This window comes from Cricetulus griseus, chromosome X, assembly GCF_003668045.3.
Source record: "Cricetulus griseus strain 17A/GY chromosome X, alternate assembly CriGri-PICRH-1.0, whole genome shotgun sequence".
Classification (NCBI taxonomy): Eukaryota; Metazoa; Chordata; class Mammalia; order Rodentia; family Cricetidae; genus Cricetulus; species Cricetulus griseus.
This window is the reverse complement of record NC_048604.1, coordinates 41,929,579-41,957,225: the sequence shown is the minus strand read 5'-3', so window position 1 is coordinate 41,957,225 and position 27,647 is coordinate 41,929,579. Positions and strand designations below refer to the sequence as shown.

The following is a 27,647-nucleotide window of genomic DNA, read 5'->3' as shown; positions in this document are numbered from 1 at the left end:
GAAGAATGAGTGACATACCCTTTGTATCTGTCTGTCATCCTACTTTGCCCCTGTATACAGAAAGGAATTTGAAATCGTTTTAGGTTACAGTCTTGACCTTATTTTACTCACTATAAATTAAACTTTCTTTCCTTCTGCCAGAGAATATTTATAGTGTTTTGCCAAAATAGTTTTCATACTTCTAAATTTACTGTACATTCCTTGAATGCAGGCATGGAACAATTTTCATCTCATTTTTTTAAGTATCAATCCCATAATAATGACTCAGTAAATACCTTCTGGAAAAGATATATTTGAGAAGTTATTTTGAGACATGACACTTATGCTTTAAAATTTCTCCTTGAATTTTGTAAAGATTATAACATGAACAAATGGCATAGGATTGTGATGATAATAAAATCATATCAGCAGCCTCAAATTATTAAGTAATTATTAGGTACCATACATGTTGAATGTTATTTTATTTAATCCTTATGACAGCCTTATGATATAAATGGTACTATTTTTACTTATTGATAAGGAACCAGAGGCAAAGAGGGGTACCATCATTTTCATGACACTATAGAAATAGTAAGTAGTGGGACTTGGGTTTTAACATAGATCTAGCTAGAAAATCTTTCATCTCTGTTGTATTGACCACTGACAGGAGTGGGAAACAACTTACTGTGAACTTACATACTCTATGTCTATAGTTTCAATTTCTTGTTTAATATAAAGTGTACAAAACATAGTATTTGCTTAATTTTCTTGTTTCAATTCTGAAAGACATCAATATTTTCATTGGCATGCATTATTTCTTATTTTTTCTAGACAATGTAAAAAAAACATAAGAACATGAGTGGATATTCTCATTTTGGGGTTTATCAGGGCATAGAATGTACAGTTATGGATGTGTATCTCTGATCTTATTTTTCAAACAGGTTTTATATATATATATATATATATATATATATATATATATATATAGGCTTATTTTCTTCTAGTATTACTTAAAGACATTTGTATTTTTCTGTGAAGGCATTAAAACAAATGCATTAAGATGTTAATACCATCTCAAATCTTAAACTTTATAAAAGTTATACCTTTTATTTCTAGAAGCATAGTAGTCCATCCTGATGAGGATCACTTCAAGTACTATTAAACTTAGCCCTGAATCTGAGTGGCCAAAAGAGTCCTCCTGTAGGTGTGTTTGCCAATTGATGGAGTTAAGATAGCAACAGTTTTGTATTTGGTTGATTGTTATGCATCCAATGAAAGTGATACCAACAATTTGAAGTGGGAAAACTGACTTGTGTTTTCTGTGCAAGATAACTTTTCTCTTTGTTAAAGGATAATGGGCTTTCTCACAAATACTCATCATACCACTCTAGTTTCAAAGCTGTGCCTGGCTGCTTTGTTAGCTGTCAATATCTTTTGTCTTTTTTTCTCTAGCATTTCTTTTAAGAACATGAGAGATCCCTTGAGCATACTCAGTAGGCATATTTTAGCCCTGATATTATTGATGTTGCACATATATCTTTCTAGAACATCCAAATTGACATATACTGGGATTTGCAAGGAATAGTAGTGGCACCACTGAAATCCAGAATTAATGGTCATTGTCACCTAGCCAAGTGATGATTTTTGTCTCCTGAATCAGAAATCAGAAGTGTGTAAATCCCCAGGTGTGACTAAGGTCTTTAGGAAGCTAACCTTTATGGAATTGGATCCTGTGGCAACATTAATTTTTAGAGTACCTAATTTCAAGTAATTTTGGCCTATTATTCATCTGATTTTCATTGTCAAGACATATTCAGTCAAAATATTTTTGGAAAACACATGATCTTGGCATAAATAAATAATGTATTGACTCAAGTTGTTTGGGAATCATGAGTTAAAACTGCTCTATCTTCTGAAGCTAATAACTCTTGGCACTGATATTATGTCCCAGGGTGGCAGAAAAGTATGCTGAGTGCTCTGATTGGTCACAGAATATTAATTGTCTGCAGACATAATGTTTAGAACTCCAATTTAAGCCTGACAAGAATGATCACTTTCATTTCATTTCATTGCAAAGAGTCCAACTGCCCCTTTGAGATGAATGATAAGATCCTGCTTTACCCATCAAACATTCTTCACTTTTTTAATATGAAAAATAAAGGCAAATGAGAGCCCCATCCTATGAGCCACTTCACAAAACTACCTAGACACAGATGGAGTACTTTGGCAATAGTGTTGCTTCTTTTTTTTTTTTTTTTTTTGGTTTTTTCAAGACAGGGTTTCTCTGTGGCTTGGAGGCTGTCCTGAAACTAGCTCTTGTAGACCAGGCAGGTCTCTAACTCACAGAGATCCACCTGCCTCTGCCTCTGCCTCCTGAATGCTGGGATTAAAGGCATGCGCCACCAATACCCGGCCCTAGTGTTGCTTCTTAATAGCACAAATATTTAGTGATCATTGGGAAATGACATGTGTGAGCCAGTCTAAGACGCAAACTTTATTCATTGACACACAAGAAATCAATTATATTGTCTCTACTCATTCAGGAACTCAGTAGTTTCTCTTGCTTTCTATGAGGTATTCTAGTTCTTATTAACCAGAGAATCAGTTGCTGATCAAGATCATAGTGAAAGGAAACACTGACTTCCATCACATTCACCTTGTCACTCAATTTCTTCACAAGCAACTCAGGTATCCCGATTTATTTGAAGGCTGAAAGTAAGCATCAACGTAAGTAAATATGCATCATAGACCACGAAAATGCACCATTATGGTTGAACTTGACACATGGTTTGAAGGCTAAATATGAGGGCATGTTTGCCACCTGAAGAGAATTTGAATAGATCTTTAGGGTTCTTATCTAATCAACGAGTCAGTCCCTTGGTGGATTCATGATATACTGGTATTATGGAAAGGTAATAGAAAGTTAGGCCTCATTGGAGGAAGTGGGTCATTGTGTGTTTGAGCTGGAAAGATACACCTCATCCCAGTCCCCTTCTTTCAGTCCTAATTACTTCTTAACTGCCATGCAGTTGGCAGCTTTCTCCATCATGGATATTTCTCCTCCATGGTTCTTCTATCTCACCATCAGCCTAGTAGAAAGAGTGATGCTGGCTGACAATGAACTGAAACCTCTAAATCCACAAACCCATTCCTTTCTTCAAATTATTTATCTCAAGTATTTGTGAATAGCAATAATAATATCTGAGACGAGCACCACAGTTCAATATAACTTTCTGAGATTTAGTATTAAATATTAGATTTTTAAAATAAAAACCAATGAAACCCTGATAAATAAGGTATTCAATCACAGCCATGTAAGTTAGTGCAAATTAGGAGTCTCATATAACAGCTTGGAGAAAGATACCAAGAAGCTTGACTTCTGGTCCCCCCATAATTTGCATACAAACTTCCATCCCATATTTATAAGTTGGGTGTTTGCTTCAAAACCAAAGTCTGTGTTTTACGGAGGAGACTGACTAAAAAACATGAGACAAGGGCCTATGGGCCTAGCAACAGTAAAGTATGCTCTGGGGAGGAAGTTAGTGGCTACTGAGGCTCACTAGTGGAATTGCTGCCATTATCTTCTGTTGTACATCCACTGATGAGCTCACCAAGCTCCAGTAGATAGTTATACACCCCTTATCACATATGTAACCATAGTTGAATTCAACAGGTTTCCCCACAAACAACAACAAAAAAAAACTGACAGTAACAACAAAATTTATTAATGTGGGATTGGAACATGTAGTGTTGAGGGGGAAGGTGGTAGAAGTATGAGGAACATTAGAGGGGGGTTATAATAATCAAAATGAACATCATACATGCATAAAATTTTCAAACAAAAACCTTGGTAAATTTTAAAAACCAAAATATGTTTAAAATCCCATGGGTAGCACATAGGCCAAGACACATTGTGATAGGACAAATGAAAAGAAAATCCAAGCTTGACAGGCTCTCAGATTGCCTTTGTCATCAGAATTAGCTGAATGATGGCTTGTTAAATGTATAGGTTTCTTATCACTCCAGACCCACTGGATTCTATTTTGTTGACTAGGGAAATTAGAATTTCCATTAACCCTCTGGAAAATTCTGGTAATCAGACAATAAATTATTCAATGATACTAGCAGTTTTACCAAGCAGATTCAAAGAAGTCTAATGGTATACATGTGGTATACATTTCTTTTTGGCTTCTTTTATAGAAAATATTTTTACTTTAGGGACCTATGCAGTACCATTCTTAAAGATTCACTGTCTTCAGCAAATAGCTTCCAAGGTCATTGTTATCATCTGTATGAAGGTTATGGAACCAAAAAATGACCAAAAAATTATCTGGAAGAGTTTTATGATTCAAACATGGAAGTAATACTTATTCCTTCCATGTGCATTGCTTTGGCTAGAACTCAGACATTTAGTGACACCTAACTGCAAGGGAGGTTGAAAATGTGAAGGCTCACAAAGAAAAAGGGAGCAGGTTTAAAAAAAAAAAAACAACCATCCTTTCCACAGGAAGTATGCAACAGGGTTGGTTTCACAGAATTTTGGCTTATACAGATATATGGGGGCCTAGATTTAGAGACCTAGCACTTGCTTTAATGATCTGTCATTATGGTCTTGAAATCCTCACTACTATTTCTTGAGCAATGAGTCCTACATTTTTACTTTTCATTGATACCCAAAAATTATTTTGCTGATAGTTTGGTTAAAGATATTAAACAGAGGCAAATGGGTATGGCACAATGTGGGGATTTATTTAGATAGTGGGATCTAGATTTCAGCATTCTATACTGATCATATGTTGACCACTAAGGCATCCTATCTCAGAGTGCTATCCTGTTTTGCAATTTTTATCAGTGACTTACATGACATATAAATTATACTTATCACATTATCAGATGTTAGGAAGTTGGGAGGGACAAAAATTCTTTAGAATACATCATTCTTCCTCAAAAAGATCTCAGTAGTTTGGAATGATGGGTTGAAATTAACCAGATCACATTCAAAATAAAAAAATGCAAAACTTTTCATTCAGGTCCAAAAATCCAACTGCAAAAGTACAGTCTTGGGATTTTATTTGGCTAAGAGCATGAGCAGAGTGACTGGGTTGCCAAAAATACTAATTCCCCTCTTAGTCCAGATCACAAAAACTTAGGATACAGAACAATAGAAGTATTCGTTCAATTGCGCTTTAGATGACAACTTAAATTAATATTCTGTTTATTGTGACATATTTAAGAGGCCTAATGACAGACTAAATCGTGTCCATAAAAGAATGTCTAAGATGGAGAAAGGTTTTGGAAAACATATCACCTAAAAGACAATGGACAATTGAAGGAAAATGTAGATGCTTAGCATGGAAAGAGGGTGGCAGAATTTTAAGGAATACAAATAGTGAAAGAGACCAAGATATGTCTGCAAATATTTTAGATACTGGTCATAATTTATTTTTATTATTTCTGACAATAAAAAAGAAGACTAAATGGTAAAGTGTCCAAAATGATAAAAATCAGTGGAATAAAACAGTGAACTTTTAATACAACTGCATATAATCTTGTTACATAAAATTTCTTAATCCATGTTAGAATGTTTGGGCCTCTGTAGAAGGAACTCATGTATTAGATGGAGAACTGGAGTCTTTATAAGATTTTCTGTGACTAAATCACATAGACATATACTGTAAATCTGTTAAGATACTCTTCAAATTATACATAATAAGAACTCTGGAGTCAGACTGCCCAAATTCTTACATTGGCCCCATTTCTTAGTAACTATGTCACCTTGGGTATATCATACAATTTCTCAGTGCCTTCATTTTCAATATGTAAGACAGAGACAATAATAATAATGATAATATGTGCATATAACCCTTTAGATTAACACACAACTCATAATAATAATGGCACTTTAAGTGTTATGTATTTTCCAGAAACATATTTCATAATCTTCACCTTTCTCCAATGAATGTACCTTTTATTAAAATTAAGTCAATTTATAAGAAACATAGTAAGTATAGTGGGAAAGTAAAAAAAAAATACTGAAGCCCCTAAGAATGGTGTATAACAGCTTTGTTTCTTGGATATGTTGTTGAAAATTGTGACATTCAGAAGACATTTACAGTTTTACAACTTACATATTTAAAGTTTCATATATATACATACATACTTATATATATATATATATATGATTTTTATCATTTCTTATTTTCTTTGTTTTTCTATTAATTGTGCAAATACACAGGAAAATTTTCATTCCCTCTTGAAGATAAGGACCCAAATCAATAGAAATGTTAGCTGAATTGCACCAAGGTTTGTCCTGCTATAAGTTACTAGATGAGTCAGGATACCAATCCAGTTTTCTTCAATTTTATCCCAGGGTCAGAGACAGCACACAGAAAGTGAGCCACTTTTAAATTATCCAGTCTGTGGAAGACAGTACTGAAGCTGATGAAATGGCTTCTGTTATCCTGCCAATAATTTGCCTGTTTGCTTTTCAGCCAAATTGCTGACATTTTGCCAAAACTCCAGTCATCCAGCTTAATTTCCTTGTGATTTTGCAATACCTGATGGTGGGGTTGGGGGAGGGATAGATTCTGCTAGTTCATCCATTTCCTTGTGCATTATTGTAGATGTGTTTAAGCTTGTAGATAAAAAGTCGATGCACTTACCAAGGCAGAAGCTGGCTATGTTGAATTTTAGAGCTAGACCTATAGAGACAGAGTACTGTGATATCTCATGGTATTGGAGACCTGAATTTTTCAAGTTCAAGAGATTTGGTTTGGTGATCCTGGTTTGTTGTGCACTGCTATCTTCCCAACAGTATCACACCCTTTCCATTTCAACATTCCTATTCTCATAATTATTTCCCATTATTAGTTCACTCTAGAATAATTAATTGGGTTTCATTCTTGGGAGAAAGACAACTCAATAAAATTTTATACCATTTATTGAAAACAAAACTATGAATTGGCCCTTGTCCTAGAATCTTATAAGCTCAATACTATTTAATTCTTACAATAACTCTCGAAATTGGGTACCTTGATCATCCTTAGTTTTGCATTAAGGGAGAACAGTCCCATCAGAGGACAATAATGACTGATCCAGGTCAAACAACAAATGGCAGAGCAAGAATTTAAACTCAAATATTCTTCATTTAGAGAATATGCTTTTAACAGTACTGCTATAAAGTTTTGTGACCTAGATAGTGGGTGGCAGGTGTTTTTGAAAGTTGGGAGAGACTTTCCCTATAAAATCCTAACATTCAAGTTGCCATCTGCTCTGAATTAGGGTGCGATCAGACGCTGATGAACATCACAGACATTTCCAAGGTCTGGAAAGACATAAAACAGGCGAGGGTGAAGAGATTTTTGCTGTCCTGGGAACTGAAATTCCCTTCTCAAGAGCTAAGCAGTGCCTCTCTCTTCTTTAAGACTGTGTAAGGGTAAATGGGTCTGTGCTAGTAAGCTCCAGCTGTCAGGCTCATGTTAAAACACTGATGGACTAGATGACCTTAGATGAAGGCCTGGTTTTCACTCAGTTGTGTAACTAGCCTGTCAGGCTAAAAGCAAAGCAGCACAGAGTAATTCACCCAATGCAGCAACAACCACTTGCAGGATTTTCTCTGGTTTGTAAAAGCAAGCAACCACCCCCACAGAAGAGTTTCCTGAAAAACCTTTTGTTCTTTCACAAATGACCTGAACACTTCTTGACTGCAGACTTTCTCAAGGAAAGCTTATGTTAGCTGTAGAAACATCCAGTGGCATCAGGTCAATTGGGCAGAAAGCCAGAGCTGTCTTGAACACCTGGGTTTCTGTCTATACTGGAATATTCTACAGAGGAAGTGTCAGTCCTCAAGACCAAGGGATGAAAAGGTCAGATGATATGGGGGAGATGTATAGACCCTTAGGTAAATTCAGATTACACTTGGAAGTTGCTTCATGTAATTCTTTAAAAGGAAGGCTTGTGGCAATGGCTCACCTGTCAAAGCATTAGCCTGCCTTATAGGATTTCAATCACTGCTTACGGAAACAGACAGACACTTTTTTCTCAGCATTAAGCCCAATTTCTTAACAAATCTATACCAGGGGATTACTAATGACAGTTCAGGAGATGTGATCTTATCAGAAAATCTGGGGCCATCTTCAAAATTTCATTTAGAGGGCAAGTTTATAAGGTTAAACTCAAACAAGCAAGGCACCTGTTTTGCAAGAGTTTCACTCTCCTTAGAAATTTCCTAAATTTCCCTGTTTCACCTTCTAAGGATAATTCTTGCCTCTGTAGTCTCTCAGTTGTACTTGATGTGAGCAGACTGGAGAGGAGAAAGTGCTTTGTAAGTTCAGTTTAGATTTTTCCCCCTTTGATTCTTCTTCATACACTAAGAGCATCCTGAAATCACTTACCTTATATTTTCTCCTTGGAACTGTGAGCAGTCATAATTGGCTTCATTTGAAAATCAATTTCAACATCATAGATCATCAACTTATATTTGATTAATTAAATTAGTGCTCATCAGTGTTATGAAGACAGGGAACAAGCTTGGGAACCTCCCAGAGAGCTGCCATTATGTGGGAAAAAATTAATCAAGATTTCTAAGGGCTGGGTCTTGACTTCAATGATGAAAATGGTTTTCAGATATTTTAGTGTGATTGAATTCAATTAAAACACTATTACATATTCATACTAGAGAGATTAGGGGCAAAGATTCCAGTTTTAAGTTCAAACAGATGAGTTTCAATGACAGCTCTGCACGTTTGCTGGCTAAGTGACTTTGGGGAAGTTGCCCAAATTCCCTGAAACTAAATTTCCTCTGTGATAAGACAACAGCAATTTCATTCCTCATATTGATAAGACTCAAGTGAAAATGATAGTCAGTAAAGTAGAACTTAATAGTGGTTCTAGATTCTGGAAGTGAGTTCTTAGTTTAAAAAAAAAATTAACCGCTCCAAGCCTCACTTTTTTTCATCTGTGAAATGTAAACAATCTTTCAATTTATAGATTTGGTTAGCTTTTGTTTTGTTAAATGACAGGGTCCCCCCATATGACCTATAATGGTCTTGAACTTGTGATCCTTCTGCTTCTGCCAAGTGGATTTTGGTAATGGTCACTGTTACCAGTTTTAAGGGGAAAATGGTCTGGAAGCTCCAAAAAAATAAACACAACTACCAGTCCCCAGTTCACCCATTAAATGGAATAGTAACAGTGAAAAACATAGGAGATTTATTCTCTGTGATCATATTGGGAAAAAGAAAAAAGGAAAGGGAGCCAGTAACTCTCATGTCTGACATCAGGGGCACAGACAGGAGGTTCAGGTTTCAATAGAGGTTAAGAGGTATAGAAAAGTAAAATGCCCTGGTCAAGATGTGGTCCTGCCTGTCTTTGATCCACAATTGTCTGGGCTTCAGTCTCTCCTGGAAGGTGGTCTGAGAACCTTTTAGAACTTTGAAAAATATTTTCCTCAGAGATAAGGTCGTGCTCTGGTTGGCAGCAAACTTCAGCCTTCCCCTTCACCAAGCATGAGATACTTACAGATATTTGAATTCTTTGGGGTAAAATATCTCAGTAGCCTGATGGCCAAATAGAGGGGTACAAATGTCTCTCTTTAGAGAGTATCTGCCCTCCTGCCAGGACAGTTGCATCACCATGCCTGGCACCAATTTATGGGGTTTGATGATTATGTATTTGGTTCTCTTTCATTTGAACAAATTAGTTACTGACAGTTGTCAAAAATAAATTCGGAAATAGCTCACATGGAGCAGGATAAAAGGATAATGCTTTATGATTGACACCAGCTCTATTTCCACTTCAAATCCCAAACTAAATAACTCTTTATGTTAGAATGGTTCTACACTTAGGAAAATTTCTTCCTGAATTCTAAACATGACATTTTCTTTAATGTCCACCAAAAGAATATTCTGTGAATCAAATAATCATGCTTGCCATGAAGCACTTGATTCTAAAGAAAGTGTTTAATACAGACATTTGTCTGTCATCCTTTTTAGGTACTATTAACACAACTAAACAGCTAAATTTGCTTAAGTGGTATGTTGATTTTCCTTTTGCTTTTCCATTACAAAACATTATGTTGACAGGCTATGAGTGCCTAATGAATTTTGGAAGCCATAAATATCTAAGGAATTAAGCTGAAGAGAAAATTTTCATAGTATTCTGAAAACAAAAGTGTTAATAATGGTATTGATGGATTTTTATTTGAAATACAAACAGTATATTAATAAGTTGATATGAATGAAATTAGCCTGGTAAACAAAAGTCCATTTAATAACTACATAAAGTATGCAATATATAATTTACTATATTTCAGTCAAAATGCAATACTATACTTTTTTTCCCTTATATTCTATTTAAACCTTGGGATGTAGCTCAGTTGGTAGAATCTTGTCTAGCATTCATGAAGCCCTTGGTGAACAGGTTGTGGTAGTACGTACTTATGATGGCAACACTCCAAATGTAGAAACAGGAAAAACATATGTACAAGGTCATCCTTGGCTTCATAGAGAGTCTGAGGAGAGCGTGGGCTACATAGTAACCTGTCTCAAAAACCAAAAAAAGCAAAATTCTGCTATTTAATTTAGTGCATGTGTCAAGAGTGTTCCATCCCAATGACACCCATGTTTTCACCTGCTATGAATATGTTATATTGTATAGATAAAGGAAATTAAGGCTGAAATGGAATTATGGTTGTTAACTACCTGGCTCTGAAATGGAAATTAACCTGGAAGATCAAGACGAGGCCATTGTAGTTACTTGATGCTGAGACAAAATACGTGAGGAAAACAACTTGAGGAAGGAGGTGTTTATTTTGGCTCACAGTTTAAAGTTACAGTCCATCTTGGAGGGGAAATTATGGCAGCAGGAGGAGCACACAGGAAGAGGGGGAGAGATGACATCTCCGGCTCAGCTGAAGTTGTCCTATTTATTCAGCCCTTGACTCCAGCTCTTCAAATAGTATCACCCACATTCAGGGTAAAACCTCCTGCCTCAATTAACCTAACCTAGAGACTTCCTCAAAGATGCTCAGAGATTCATTTCCATCACAAGTCTAAATCCCATCAAGTTTAAAATCAGGCTTATCCATAAAAGGGAAGAGGAAGAGAAATTCCCTGTAAAGTGGCAAAGGCTCAGCTTGCCCTGGCTAGCACTGAGGATGAGAGAGGGGCAAACATGAAGAAATGTGTGTACTCTATAGAATCTAAAAAGGGAGAGGAACAAAACTCTCTCCCAGGCATGCTTTATACAACCTAGCCCTACATTTAATTTAATCCAGTGGGAACTATAGCAGAAAACTAGGATGCAAAAATGATGATGCAAAAATATCATTAATTCAGTTACATAGATGATAATGTTTACATAGAAGCATGTGGTATTCTTTTTTTTTTTCTGAGACAGGGTGTCGCCATATAGACACAGGTTACTTAAAATCCACCACATATCTCAGACTAGTTTCAAATAAGAGATCCTTCTGTCTTGACTGTGATGCAATTACAAGTATATTCTACCATATCTTGCTCTTATAAACTATATTTTAAAATTCAAAACAAAAAACAATATTAAGTCTAAGAACAATAAATAGAGGTGACAGAGTAGTATAATAGTTACCAGCTTACACTCATGATATATTTATGCCTTTGACCTCCTGCAATATACTTACTTCCTGCATAACTTTGGGCAAAAATTTAATCTTGGTGAACACACTCTTTCTTACTTATCAAATATTGGTAATTATAGAGCTTGCTTTATATCTTGTGAGGATTTAAAGAGAAAATAAAAGTTAAAAGTACCTTGTTTTTAAATTTATGCTGAATGAATGTTAGCCATTATGGAATAGTAAAAATATTAGAATTTTAAAATCTTGAATTTTAATCCCTTTAGGACTAATGTGCAACATGATGCATAACATATCAATTTCTTTTCTGCCATTCCATTTTTTTCATCTGTGAAAACTTTAAGGGTTTGTCTAGTTCTAAAATCACATATCTTTCAGTGTCTTATATCCCTATACTTTATAATCTGAGTGAAATTCTAGATCATAACAGATGAGCAACCACACATGAAAATGATGATCTTTTTTAAACTTCCTTTTTTTTCTAATTCTTTGTGTCTTTTACATCATGCATCTCTATCCCATTCATTTTCCCATTCTTTCACATCTGCCCTCTGCCCTTGCAATCCCCCCATCAAAACAGAATAAAATTTAAAAGAAAAATCAGTCATGTTATGGAAGCTGTAATGTGACCCAGTGAGTCACACAGTAAACACTTTAGTACATATATCTTTTCATGCAAGTGTTCATTACAGAGTCATTGGTCTTATTCCAGGAGTCTGGTTTCTGCTACACCTTTGATGCTGGGCCCTGACTGGGACTCCTCTTTGATATCCTGTTGTTGTCATGTGTCTTGGAGATCCTGCAGCTTTGAATCTGCAGGTCTGGCCCCTTCACATGCTCCAGCAGACCACAGATGGGGTGGATGTTAGGATGGGCCATCTCATAGCCCTAGTTCTGGGCCTGGGTTGCCAACCCACCATCTCTTGCTTGTTCTCCACCACCAGGGTGAGCCTTCCATTGAGCATTGCCCTGGATAGCTCACACCTTGCAGCAATGACCAAGAGGTAGGGCCAGTTCTCCTGCTCTCAAGACCTCAAGGTCAGCTCTTTCACACCTATACTATCATGGTCAGCTCTACTATGTGCTGCAACTGATGAGGGGCAGGGACCACCCTTATGACCTCAGAGCCCGCTCTACCACCTGACACCATAATTTTAACTATATCCCAGATTATGTGTACAAACAGAAATATACTATTTGGTTAATAACAACAATTCTTTGAAATCATCAGTATGAGTCCTGGGAGTACTATTTTAGAGAAAGTATCTTATATGAGGTAGAAAAGACAAAAACAGGGGGAAATGTATTGTAAAGGAAAAGGGTGGGGGCTACTGTTCCAACCTCTGTTTAAATTTCCATTTCTCTCCAAGGTTGTTCCTTTTCAAGTTTGAAGACGTTGCTTTATGTCTGAGCAGATTTGTGCTGAATACACAATCTTCTCTCCAGAGAAAGACCCTGTGTCAAATGGCATTGAGAAGAAATTGCCCTACTTTTGTGCTAAAGCTTTCCCCAAGCTCGTGCATTGCTCAAACTCAAATATTAGTGGAAATAAATATGGGATCTAGAGAAAAGGTCATCTCAGGGCAACTTCACAGAAACCCTGACCATTTACTACCCTCAGGGCACATCCTCTGAGTTACAAGGAAGGACACAGGCCCTGAGCCAGTTGCCATGAAGGCTCTGAGCTGTAAACGGGCAATGGCTAAGTATCTTACTTCCCCAGGAACTTGTCATCTCCCTGTTAAAGAACTATTTGTTTACTAAAGGGGATGGCTATGCCGGAAAAAAGATAAATGCTTACAGTGACTTAAAACTGTGTCAGGGGTAATTTGTGTGTGTGTGTGTGTGTGTGTGTGTGTGTGTGTGTGTGTGTGTGTGTGCGCTACAAGAATGTGTTTTTCAAAATAATTTAATCCTCTATATATGACTTCTATCTGCTTCACTATTAGTGGTTCTTTTTAAATTAATTTTTATTTAAATTGAAAATAATCTTATTTTAAATACCAATCCCAGTTCCCTCTCCCTCCCATTCTCCCACACCCCCACCATCTCCCCATCCCAACCCCATCCACTCCTCAGGGAGGACAAGGCCTCCCATGGGGAATCATCAAAGTCTGTCACATCGTTTGGGGCAGGACCTAGGCCCTTCTCCATGTATCTAGGCTGAGAGAGTATCCCTCCATAGGGAACGGGCTCCCAAAGCCCATTCGTGAACTAGGAATAAATACTGGTTCCACTGCTAGAGGCCCCATAGACTGCCCTGGCCTCCTAACTGACACCTGCATTCAGGGGGCCTGGTTTGGTCCTATGCTGATTCCCCAGCTGTCAGACTGGGGTCTGTGATTATCAGTGGTTCTTAACAATTTTGTCTTTCTGATACACATGTAAAAGATGTGAGCTATTATCATCATCAATAAGTTGCTCAGTAAGAAGAAGTTTTTAATGGGGGATAGGGATGTTGTGAGATAGGTAACTGAATGATTTGACAAACTCTTCAAACAATTATAAGAATCACTGATTTCCCCCCTGAGTCTTGCACAGCTTTTTTTATATTATAACTGAAACATCTAGAGAAAGTACCCCTTTTGTAAATGGACTTAATAAACAGTTCATATCATTTTGTCCACTGTTACAAATAAGGCAGTGTTCACAATAATAATAATTTAAAATTTAATTGCTAGAGTGGATAGTTAATAGAAAACAAAGCTTGGCTTTTCACAGATATTTATTAATTGAAAATATCCACAGTATCTTCTTCCTAATATGTCACAAAGTGGGAGAATTAGTCATAACATTTCTGATTATAACCTCAAAGAAAATAATATTCTCAGATTTCATAGAATTGTACTGAGGTCCAACATTCATTCAGGCAGTCTTATTTTCTTCATATTGTGCATTAATTCAGGGAAGGACACAGAGGCCCAGTATGTGTTTTCTGGTAGACTGTTTACAAAGGAATAAAGCCTTACACTCCACATTTAGAGAAAAGCCTACAATAGGAATTAAAGTACAGGCAGCTGAAATTCATAACAAAAGTCACCTTTGAAATTGGTTTTGATGAGAGATGTGCAAGCTTGGATACCTAAAGATGGGAGAAAGCTTTTTGAAGTGGAGAACCTAGAACAAGGAATGGGCCACAGGGAGACACATTATACATGACAGATTCTGTTTGTGTTTATAGGTTTGGAAGGTTAAGACTGATAATGAATTATCTTAATTGTGTGTGTGTGTGTGTGTGTGTGTGTGTGTGTGTGTGTGTGTGTGTGTGTTTCTTAGATTATCATCTAATTTATGTGAGTTCTCATCTTTGTCATTCTATAAAAAGGGATTTGGAATAAACATGTATACACCATGTTGAGAACAAGGAAACCTATTTATTTGGTTTTCCAGAAAGATACGTCCCTAGCTTAAGGAGATTGTTGCCTAATTTACAAAAAGAAATACAAAATATTTCAATGAGTGATGCAACTTTTGCTATGTTCAGAGTTCAGAAACTTTTGTTTCAATGTCTGAAATCTTCACACTAATCAACAATCTGGTTAGAATAGAATTGGTAAATCTTTTTTCATGGTTGTTGGAAAATTTGAAGGCTATTTACAAGACATCGGGCTTCTCCTGAATCTAATTTGCTTGGGAAGAACTTCCTTTCTGTCTTCACATAGAGTGGCTATAACTAGTTTTCCTTCTAAAGTCCTTAATTCCCTCACAGCCCCAGATAATTTATGATTCTCCTACACCTTGCCACTTTAAGGCTGATGCATAGATTCTCTTCCCATTTTTTTGTGGTAAGTATATGAGATTGGATAATTTGGAAGACACACAAGTCCAGTGAGTAGTTTCTGCCGATTGACAAAGGTTCAGCACTATTTTGGAACTTCGGATTTATTTGGACAAATACCATTGTTTTGATTAGTGAAATGAACATTGACTTGAATAGTGAATCTGGGCAGTAAAAGCACATCTTCAGGACATCTTATTAATACTATATCTTCCAAGGAATAATGCTGATATAGAAATTAAGGAAATATGCCCATACTGTGACTTAGCTGTCTAGTTTTCATTTCTCTTTTTAGCCTATAATTCCTTTTAGGTTGGGGATTATTACTAAGGATGATTTTTATTCCCCTTTGACCATTGTCCAATGTCTATCATCACAAAAGGATTTACTAATATTTGATTGGGCAGAGGTTCTTACGTATTCAGCATTAAACAGAACAGTTATTTTTTTGATGAATAATTGTCTCAAACAGTGGTTCTCAACCTTCCTAATTCGCCAACCCTTTAACACAATTCCTCATGTTGTAGTGATCCCCAGCCATAAAATTATTTTCGTTGCTACTTCATAAGTATATTTTTGCTACTGTTGTTAATTGTAATGTAAATATCTGCATTTTCCAATGGTCTTAGGCAACCCTTTGGCCCCCAAAGGGTCATGACCCATAGGTTGAGAACCGCTGTTTTATCAGAAAGTTTTAATAATGTAGAAGTTTAGCAAATCTGCTTTTAGGGGATCCTTTTTTTTCCCTCAAGATGTGTATGTATTCTTAATTATAATAAAAGCTCATAACTTGTCCATTCAGCTTATTTTTCTTAGAGTTTTTAAACTTTGACCAAATTGACACAAAACAAAAAAGTAAAACACAGTGGAAAAGGCATAAAACCAGTTTAACCCAATTATGGAGATAGGTTGAGACTATTGATTAGTCTTTCTTGTCTGTACACCTAGCCTTGTTTCCTCCATTCCCAGCCCTAGTTCCCCAGATTTCCTGGCCATTGTTGACAGAGCCCCATGATGAGTTCTCCATTTGCTGTAATCAGCAAATTTGTGTTCCTCACTATCAAAGAGGCCTGTGGGAAGCCCTATTTCTAGTGAAAGTTAATTTAGAGATTGTGTTTATTTGTTCTACAACATCTTACTTTGTATGCTGACTTATTGGTAGCAAGCATGATCTTCATCATCCAGGAGGTTAAAAATCCATTTGGGATGACTTGCCATATCCATATAAAATGAGGATTAGTTTATATTCAAGGAATGCTTGCTATTTACCAGATGAATAGTTCAAAGAACTTGTAAATGCTTTGGGATTTCAGATCAGAAAAAAATAGCTTATGTGATTATCAGGGAAGTTTTTGTTGGAGGTTAGGTAGACCTCACAATGGAAGTGGAAGGTATTAGGGGGAATGTTGTAGACATGGTGATATCAGAAAGGTCTCAATTCAGGTTGCTGCTTTGGGAATCAAATCTATGGGACTTTATGTGCAAATTATTTGCCAGGTGTAATACAAATACACTAGAAGAACACATAATACCAGAAAATGCTAAAATAAATCTGTCTTATGCAGTGCTCTATTGCTATGAAGAGACACCATGAACACGTCAGCTCTTATAAAGGAAAGCATTTAATCTGGGCTAGCTTACAAGTTCAGAGGTTTAGTCCATTATTAGCAAGCCTGGAAGCATAGTGGCATGCAGGCAGACATGGTGCTGGAGAAGGAGCAGTGAGTTTTACATCTGGATCTGCAGGCAGCAGGAAGAGGGGAGTCACTGTGTATGGCTTGAGCATTTGAAACCCCAAAGTCCACCCCCAGTGACACACTTTCACCAACATGGACAAACCCCCAAATCACTAGTAAACAGTCCCATCCCCTATTGACCAAGCATTCAAGTGCCACTCCTTTTATTGTTTTGTTTGGTTTTGGTTTTTCGAGACAGGGTTTCTGTGTAGCTTTGGAGCCTATCCTGGCACTCGCTCTTATAGACCAGGCTGGCCTCAAACTCAAAGACATCTGCCTGCCTCTGCCTCCCAAGTGCTGGGATTAAGGGCGTGCACCGCCAACGCCCCACATGGGTGCCACTCCTATTCAAACAACCACATGATCACTTTGGTAACTCTCATAAAGGATAACTATGCTAACTATAAATTTGGGAGAGGACTTCAGTCAGGATGCACTTTTAGAAGTTAATGCAGTGTATTAATATGGGAACTGAGGAAAAAACTTTGATCTGTACAATTGATAAGTTAGAAGATAAGTAAAACTTCAAGAGCATTTAAAAGCATATGTTGTAGTTGCCATGATTTATGTTCCTCAGTGATAAATTTAGATTTTATCCTCCAGTAACTGTAGGGGATATTGTTGAGTGTGAGCAGCTAAATGTTGCAATAAAATAGAAATTTTAGTACGTGATTTTAAGTGCTGTTTTAAATCGTGATTTTGGTATGTGATTTCAACTGCTGTGGTAATGAATAGGCTTTGTGGGGTGGTCCAGTTGGTTGACCTTAACATACTTATTCCAAACTGGCATCACTCACATTAATTAATGGCTGCATTTCACTCTCTTTTACTTGATCTTTTTGAAAAATCTAATTAAGTAGATAAATGAAAAACAGAAGAGGGCAATAAAATTGTAATAACAGTGTGCAATATGGAGGCAATGTAATCAACTGATCCATCGCTTTCAATAAATAATGCTACTCACACATTCCACTAAGTTCATGGCATTGTCAAATCATGTGTTACACTGACTGATCTGATGGTGCATAATGTAAATTACTGCTTTCAATTGAAAAGAGTTAATTTGAGCATACTCCTCAAGAATGTTAGTGTCGAACACATAAAATCTCACTTAAGGAAGAAGCAGACAGTAACTCTAGTAGCTTCACTAGCACATTAAACCCAGTGTGTTTGGTATGCTCTGTAGAGCAATTATATTTAAGGATAATTAAACACGAGCACATAAGCAGCTACAGCTGAAAGGGCAGGGGAGGGAATACAGCCTGAAACATGTGTATCAAACTGAATCCCTTGTTTCCATTCTTTCAATCACAAAGTAACACTTAGTTATACCCAAATTAGTCCCTCTCAATGTCTAGGATGAGTTTTCTGATAAAATTGTAAATGTCTACTCTGTTGTTCAGGAGGCTTTATTTAAACAGTTCTTCTCTTATTTTCCTAAGTAGTAATTATGAGTTTGAAATGAAATTTAAAAGACACAGTTTGGGGAGAGAAGCATGCTGCCCATGGTACCATGCATTTTAACTAATCTTATTGCTATCATTATATTGGGTGCTATTAGGTTTGACTCTGAGCTGGTGGTCAAATCCAAACTCAGTTGCTAGTTTATCAGAAAACATACTCAGGACTTTTTGGCAATCCCTAGTCTTAAGCTTGGCTCTAGAATTAAATGAGGTTCCACACTTAAATGTCTTACAGGGAATTCTTGGATTGCAGATGCAATTTTGTTTTCTCCCTCTCTTGGGTTTTGGGGTAAAAGGTGTGTATGTGTAAAGCAATCATAGTTCATCTGATTGTCATGAAATGACTTGATTGGCCTTGGGGTCACAATTTAATTATTATGGAGTCAAAGAGGCTAAAATAATTTAATATTGTTCTTCTCAGCTATTTTACCTATCTCCTACCTACAACATATGTATCCTCCTACTCATCCTGCAAATGGTAGATTTTGGTCATAGGGGCATACTAAATGAAACATTGGAAACTTCACTGAGTTTTATGTCTAAATTTACTGAAACTTGAACGACTTCTTTTATAGGTCCAGATCACTACATGGATCACAAATGTTAGTATATCTAAAGCATTTCGAATATTATGAACAATTATATTATACTTAAAATTAGCCTTAATATAAATCAATATAACTTTAGTAATTGATATGTAAGTGTGAAATTGGGGTAACTGTACTGAAAGTACACCTTGGAAGGTTAGCCTAGGAGCCAGCTATCACCTCACATTCATATCCTCTTGACAGTAGAGAAGATCAATTCTGCACATGAAGCATATTGCTTCCATTTGCTTCCCACCAATAGCTTAATTCATTTACTGACATAGTTTTGCAAATAAAATTTGGAACTCTCCAGGGAACCTTAGTGTCTATGATTTGGATACATAAGTAAAAGTAGCAATAATTTTATAAGGAAATAAAAATACTTTTTATAAAAACAAGATGTCAATTTTCTAGGTTTTCCTTCATTTCAAACATGCTTTATATTATGTGTACTATTCCAAGCATATTATATCACTTTTTGAAGTTATACTATAAATACATCACTCCCCCTTCCCTTTTCTCCTTCCAAACCATTCTGTAGACCCCCATTTCTCTCCTTAGAATTCATTGCTGGTGGCCCTGTCAGAGGAGTAGCAGGTGGCAATTGAAGTTCAAGGTGTTAGCCCACCAGGGCACAAATCCTTGATTGGTGAATCTCAGATAGGAAAGACCACAGACTCCAGAATGTCTTTTTTTTCTGCTTTGCCTTTGCATACCTGATGCTGCTGTCTTTCTCTGGTATCTGGAATGGTGTAAATGGGTGTAGGGAGATCCCCTGTAATGTAATGTGTATCTCTCATAGAATCATCTCATTCTTCTGGGTTCTATGAAGATGATTTCAGAGCATAGACAGAACAATTATGGGGTTAGGGAGAAACCTGGTGCTAAGAAAGTTCCCAGGAATCCACAAGGATGACCCCAGCTAAGATTCCTAGCAATAATGGAGAGGGTGCCTGAACTGGCCTTCCCCTGCAATCAGATTGTTGAATACCCCAGCTATCAACATTGAGACTTCATCCAATAATTGATGGAACCAGATGCAGAAATCCACAACCAAGAATCTGGCCAAGCTCTGAGTATCCAGTCAAAGAGGGTGGGGGGTAGGGAGAATATATGAGCAAGGAAGATCAAGATCGTGAAGGGGAAATGTACAGCTGAACCAAGTTAGTGGGAACTTATGAATTCTGGACTGACAGCTGTGGAGACTCCATGGGACTGAACTCGGTCCGCCATATGTGGGAGACAGTTGTGAAGCTTAGGCTATCTGAGGGGCTCCTGGCAATTGGACCAGGATCTATTCCTGTTGCACAAGCTAGCTTGTGGGAGCCCATATGATGGGATGCCATGCTCAGTCTTAATGCAGTGGGGCTGGGGCTTGGTCCTGCCTCAACTGAAAATGCCAGGCTTTTTTTGACTCCCCATGGGAGCCCTTACCCTTTGGGAAGAGTGGACTTGAGGTGGGTTGGAAGGGAGAAGAGGAGAGGTAAGAGAAGGGTGGGTGGGAGAACTCTTGATTGGAATGTAAAATGAAATTAAAATAAACAAAAAAGAATTATTTTGAGAGTCTCACTGAGACTTTGTATTTCTAAAACTGTACATATCCCGTAATCAACACTTATCGCTTTCTCTTCTAAATATACTTGTAAATATGAGATAGACCCTTTTCATTTCAGTAAGAATCTTCTAAAAGGTCAATTAATGAAGGTTCAATGATTATCTTTTGTAACCTAAACCAATGCTAATCCTCCTATGTATTAAAGATCTATAAAACATTTTAAAGAGGTAGAATATAGTTATATAGTTCAAGCAGGACATGAATACAATAATAATTTAAATTAATTCAGGATATGAATAATAGGGTGAAATAAGGCTGTCTCTTTGACAACATATGATTTTTTCCTTATGCATGCCAAGTCCTCTGTTGCTTTCTTCTAGTGACATCTCAGATTTGTTTCTTCTTTTTCATTTTTCATTTTTCATTTTTATGGACTCCTGGTCTCACTCATTGTTTTGCCCTGCCTCACCTTTAGTACTTTTCTTACCCAACTTTGTTCTACCACAGCACATCCCACTTGCCAAGTTAACCATCATTAGATTCACATGATCTTTGAGTGATTATTTTACTCCAAGAATCACCAATGACACCATAGCCTACCATATGTCCAAATATGCTGGCAGATAACTCCTTCAGAATTGAGTCTTTCCCGATCTATGTACTGTCATTTCCAGTTTGTGTTGTTCCTTCCATGAGCAATTGGTTCTTCACATCACCCATCCAATTCCTTCTCATCAGATGATTCTTTTGCACATACATTATGCTTGGTAACTTTCATCACTGTGCCAAGTTTTATGTTGTTATGATTCCTTTATTTCATCCTTTATGTTTCACATGGACATGGAGTCTCTTCTTAAAAATTCTCCCAACTCTTCCAGCCAGCATTGACCTCTCTTTTCTCCAATCATAAATATACTTCTTAAGGACTACAACTACAGACTTCCTTATGTTATACAATGTCATTATATAATATTATGGCTTATTCTCTTTTTATTTTGTAATGCTACTCTAGACGTCATAGTTCTAGATTATAAATTGAGAGAAAAGAAGAATATTTTACTTCCTTGTCTGTTAACACAAAATACCTGACTTGGCAAACAAAAGAGGCTAAGATTTTAAAATTGTTCCATAAAATATCAGTACTTGCTTGCATTGCTGAAGATCAAGACAAAAAATGGGGATGACATAGACTCTTAATAGGCTGGTGATACAGGGAATTTCTGCTGCAATTCATTGAGACTATTTAGTGCCACAAATCAAATATGTGATTTTAATGTATATCTGATTTTACTTTTTCAATCTATATATCTTGACACATATAAGCTTATGAAAATACATCCAAAATAAATATTCCATTTGTTTGAATGCATTGGAAAATATAGCTGTGGGGACATACTACTTTTTTATTCTTTAATTACTACTCATATTTACATATCTGCCCCCCCATTTCCTTGCCCTCCCATCCTCCTATGTTCCCAACCAACCCCCCCAACCCACCCCCAACTCTTCCCCAGGGATAGTGAGGCCCTTCACGGGGGACCTTCAAAGTCCATCATATCATTTGGGGGAGAGCCAAGGCCCTCCTTGCTGTATCTGGGCTGCAGTAGTGTCCCTCCATAGGAAATGGGCTCCCAAGCCCATTTGTGCTCTAGGGATAAAGACTGGCTCCACTGTTAGAGGTCCCATAGACTGTCTTGGCCTCCTAGCTGGCACCCACATTCAGAGGGCTTTGTTTGGTCCAATGTTGTTTCCATAGCTTTATGACTAGGATCTCCATGCTATCAGTAGGTCAGGTCTACTATTTCTGCGGGTTTCTCCAGCCCTTTGCTGGCTCCTTTGCTCATCTTTCCTCCCTCTCCACAACTGGATTACAGTAATATAGTTCAGTGCTTAGCTGTGGGTGCCTGTTTCTGCTTCGAATAGCTACTGGATGAAGGCTCTAGGAATGGTGACCAAGGTAGGCATCAATCTCATTATAGGGGAAGGGCATCAATGGCATCCTCTACAAAACTGCCTGTCTTCTTAGTTAGGGTCATCCCTGTGAATCTCCTAACATTTTCCCTGTGACAGACCTCTCTCCAAACCTGTACTGTCTTCCTTTGTCAAGGCATCTCCTTTCTTGCCCTCCTCTATTCCTCCCCTGTCTCAGTCCTCTTGTTCTCCTTCCCCTCCACTTCTTCCCTTCCAACCTCCTTCCTCTCCCTCCCTCAGGCTCCCACTTTGGTCAGGTTCTTGTCCCCATCCCCTTCTTCTAGGAACTATGCAATCTTCTGTTGGGGTCCTCCTTGTTTCTTAGCTCCTCTGGCAATGTGGTTTGTAGACTGGTAATCCTTTACTCTATGTCTAAAAATCAAAAATGAGTGAGCACATACCATGTTTATCATTTTGTGACAGGGTTACCTCAATCAGGATGGTTTCTTTTAATTCCATCCATTCCATAATTTCCCCCACAGAGTAGTAATCCATTGTGTAAATGTACCATTTTCTCTATCCATTCTTTAGTTGAGGGGTATCTAGGTTTCTTACAGGTTCTGGCTATTACAAATCATGCTGCTATGAACATAGTTGAACATATATCCTTCTTATATGAGTGTGCATTCTTTGGGTATATGCCCAAGAGAGGAATTGCTGAATCTTGTGTTAGACTGATTCGCATTTTCCTGAGAAACTGCCATACTGATTTCCAAAGTGGTTGTACAAGTTTGCACTCCCACCAGCAATGGAGGAGAGTTCCTCTTTCTCCACATCCTCTCCAGCATAAACTGTCATTGGTATTTTTGATTGTAGCCATTCTGACAGGAGTAAGATGGTATCACAGAGTGGTTTTGAGTTGCATTTCCCTGATGGCTAAGGATGCTGGGCACTTTCTCAAGTGTCTTTCAGTCATTTTGGATTCCTCTGTTGAGAATTCTCTATTTAGTTCTGGACTCCAACATTTAATTGCATTGTTTGGTGTTTTGGTGGCTAGCTTCTTGAGTTCATCGTATATTTTGATGATCAGCCCTCTGTCAGATGTGGGGTTGGTGAATATCTTTTAAGTGAATTACTGGTGCTTTAAATTTCCTGGGAAATGGTTATTGCATGGCTAGAGTAGCAACCCAAATATGAACACTGCCTAATAAATGTTTACACACCATCAAGTCTACAAACATTAAATATCATACATGATGGAATCATCTTTACCCTGTAATTTATCTCAATTTTTCCATTACTTTCTTTATTTTCTCTTCTAGCTTTACTCACAGACAAGCCTCCCAAGCCATTGTTCCCCATGGAAAATCAGCCAAGTGTTATAGATGTCCAGCTGGGTAAGTCTCCTCCTGGGAATAATAATAGTTCCGAAAATTGTTCTCTGTTAACAGATGGGGAAAATTTCATGAACCAGGAAAGGTTCATTGCCACTGTTATTACATGCAAATCAATTTGTGTTCTGCTCATTTATAACCCTGGCATTCAGTGCAATAGCAGTTTAAGGAAATGAGTTTGTATTGCATCAAGGAATGGTAATACTAATTTGTTACACTGAGTGTTAAGTGTGCTATAGGACAGAGCTTTTTAACTCTGTGATTGATAGATTCATGGTTGTCTTGCATTGGTGATTGATACAGGAAACTTTTCATACATGTGTCAGCCAAAAATTTCTTTTTGGAGACTATTAACTTCTGTAGACTAAGCACTTCAAAAAGACGTGCTCAGTGCAGCCTTTAAAATGATTTGATAATATTATTTTCAACAATCCAATCCAGTGTTATTTAAAACCCAGTTTAAGGACAAGATCCTGAATATTTATGAATTATATGATGTTAGGAAAAGTAACAAGTTGATTTGTGAGTACTACTATGTTTTCACAGTCACAAACAAGAACATAAAATGTTGAGCACACGTGTGCATGTGCTTGTGCGTGTGCATGTGTGTGTGTGTGTGTGTATACTCTTCCTCCAATCCACATGATTTAAAGTACTATGAGAGTAAAACTCAAAGGCAGGCCAAATTTGGTTTTCTTCCAAAGTGTTGCCTTTAATCTAAACTATGTTATTCACCATTTGTGAGCTTTTGTCTATCTTCATTTGATATCTTCTTAGTATTCTGCAGTTTTTCAATTAAAAACAAAAAATTGGAATAACTAAATAGACTTTAAAAAATATGTAATAATTTGCAATTTGTGACCATGGTGGTACCTACCAATTATACAGCCAAGGAGAATTAACTGAATCCAATATTAAATTAAGCCCAATTACACTTGTTTGGGAAATTGTTGACTCTCCTTTTGATTTTTCCAACAAACTTAGATTGGTAGAAATTTATTTTAGTTTTTTTGAAAAAGAGAGACAAAATTATGTCCCTAAGATCTTGTTCACTATTCTAAAATGTATCTTATAAATGCTGTCTAACAACATGATTATCAAAGTTAAGTCTGTTTAAACACAAAGATAAGATTGAATAAAGATGTTGTGCTGTGGGGATGGTAGATAATTTGTAAATGTTGTAAATGTTGTTGAAATGTCAGAAAGTTTTTCCACCTTTCTCAAATAATATTGAAATAATTATATTTTGTTAAAGGAAATGACAAGATATAGATTTGCTGACATCCTTCTACCAATTAGTTTCACTTACACTACTAAGAGGCAAATATGCTAGTGGTGTTTTGTGATTTCCCAAGAGTTACATGAAGACATCATTATCTTTAGTCTATTTTGGGGCTTTATATCTAGTGTAAATCAGATTAGTGTAATAATTTTATAGTGTGGTAGTACTGTTGGTATATGTTAGTATTTGTTATAATACTATTTTAAACAAAGCAAATATATTGTAGATGTTACAAACAACCTATATAAGGCTTTGTGAAACTGAAAAGGATATATCACTTAAATGGTTCCATTTCCTTATTTTGAGCAGCAATTCTTAAACTTTTCTATTGAAGTATACATAATGGCAGAAGAGAACAAAATGTCTTCCCACAATCATCATGAACACAATTCACTAGTCATAAAACAGGGGAACCTGCGTTGGAATGAACCAAGGCCTCTGAATGAACAACAATTTTATAAGTTCTCAAATAGTAAAATAGCCCAATCCAAACACCTAATCATCTTATTAAATGTGGGTCTGATGAATGATATTTCCTAAAATCCAAGGCAATGCTGTGATAAAGATAAACATATGTGTTTCTGCTAGTCATACCAAATGATTATGGCTTTTGTCACTCCCCCAATTCTTGGTTGGTCTCAGGAATAAGCTTAACTAATAGAGTATGACCCAAAAAGTGCTTTGAGATTCTACAGGCTAGGTTGAGAGAAACTTAGAACTTCTCTCCCAGTCTCTAGATCAGGTGGAAAACCCCTATGCTACATGAAACTTACTCAAGCCATATGGGTGTGACAGTAATCATGTGAAGAGAAAAAGCTCAATGAGTACCAAGGTATCAGACATGTAAATGAAGAAGCCATTGTGGAAATGAATCATCTAGTCCAGCTGTTTTAGCATATATTTTGTTGACAGAGACTAACTACACTTAGAATCTGACACAAAAGACAGAGAAACTCAAATGTATGACAGTGTTCACCAAAATAGGGATACTTTGTTAGGCAATGTTAGAATATTTATAAAAAAAGAAAAATTAGGTTGTCTAGTGCATTGAATTCCATTTTCTCCCCCTACCATGGAAAACACTCACATTCTCATAATTCAAAAAGGAAATTTATTGGAAATATTGAGCATGAATTTCCAGGTAGCTTTGGAAAATGTGGTCTACAATAATTATAAGGTGTTTGAGGGTTACATTCTGTTTTCAGTTCTGACTGTTTCTAAAGGTAGTTCAATAAACAACATTTTTCAGTAAAAATAAATACTTTCCCTATATAGATTTGGCATTGTACAGATATTTTGTTGTGTCTCTAGAGGAAAATAAAGATCTCAATTTTCTTCCTGTTATAGTGTAATCCATTAGTCATCCACAAGGTTCTAGAAATTTACATACATTTTTGCTGACATAGTGATGACAGTTTGGTTGTTGCTAAATTGTGTTCACATTATAATACTGAGAGAAGATTAATCTTAACTGAATAACCATACACTGTGAGATGATAAACACATTCTTAACAAAGTAGTCAGAAAACTACTGCTCCCACATTACAAGCTTATGCAGCTAAAGCTGCCTGGGATAATGCCCAAAATATAAAGAAAAACAGAATGTACACCAATAATGTATAAATCCAATGCTTTCCTCATTAATGTTCATTTTCTTTCTCTGAAGGTAAATTCAGCTTTATATTTAAGATATAAAACTTTCCTATACCAATGTTAATAATTTTTTCAATAAATGAAAGGAAAATAATATTTTCCCAAGAACATTGCATTACAATTTACGTTGCTGTTTTAATAACAGAATATCAAAACATCATAGGGGTGCATACCCTACTTGAAATGTATTGATTGTAGGTAAAGTCTTCTTTACATACTACTTTTATTACAGTACACAAATGCATACCTTGTATGCTGTAGAAGCTTCTGGAAGATTTGAAAGCCAATAATCAAATTATAACTCAAAAGGTTGAGCTCAGGCATGTAATTTTGATTAAAGGTAAATTTGAAAATATACCCTACTGGATGTGGATATTTTTTCTTAGAAATTTTCTAAACCCAAAAGCTAGTCATAGAGAATTATGTAGTTAGTAGACACACAAGCTTACTTTGTGTTTGTATGTTAAAAATTCAAAAAATAAAAGCCTATGATGTATCAGAAAAGTTTGGATCAGTAGAACAGTTAAAGCAAATTAAATTACTTCAGATGTTTCAATCAAACACCTAATACTTCTTCAGATGAATCTGATCTGATATGAAAGATTTTTTTGTCTTTTCTAGTTTCATCTAAAATTTATTTTGTTTTTGCAGTCTGTTTCAATTCATATTTTTGACCATGTTATGTACTACTGGAT

The 27,647-nt window shown here is 36.5% G+C and overlaps 1 protein-coding gene across 1 annotated transcript in view; it reads left to right on the top strand.

Annotated features, from left to right (window-relative positions):
- Positions 1 to 24,193, top strand: part of LOC113837573 (X-linked interleukin-1 receptor accessory protein-like 2) — a 284,206-nt gene extending 260,013 nt beyond the window's left edge. Inside the window, exon 4 of the mRNA XM_035449713.1 lies at positions 23,946 to 24,193. Within this exon, the coding sequence (XP_035305604.1) occupies positions 23,946 to 24,193 (248 nt within the window). The remainder of the gene's footprint in view (positions 1 to 23,945) is intronic.
- The last annotated feature ends 3,454 nt before the right edge of the window (positions 24,194 to 27,647 follow it).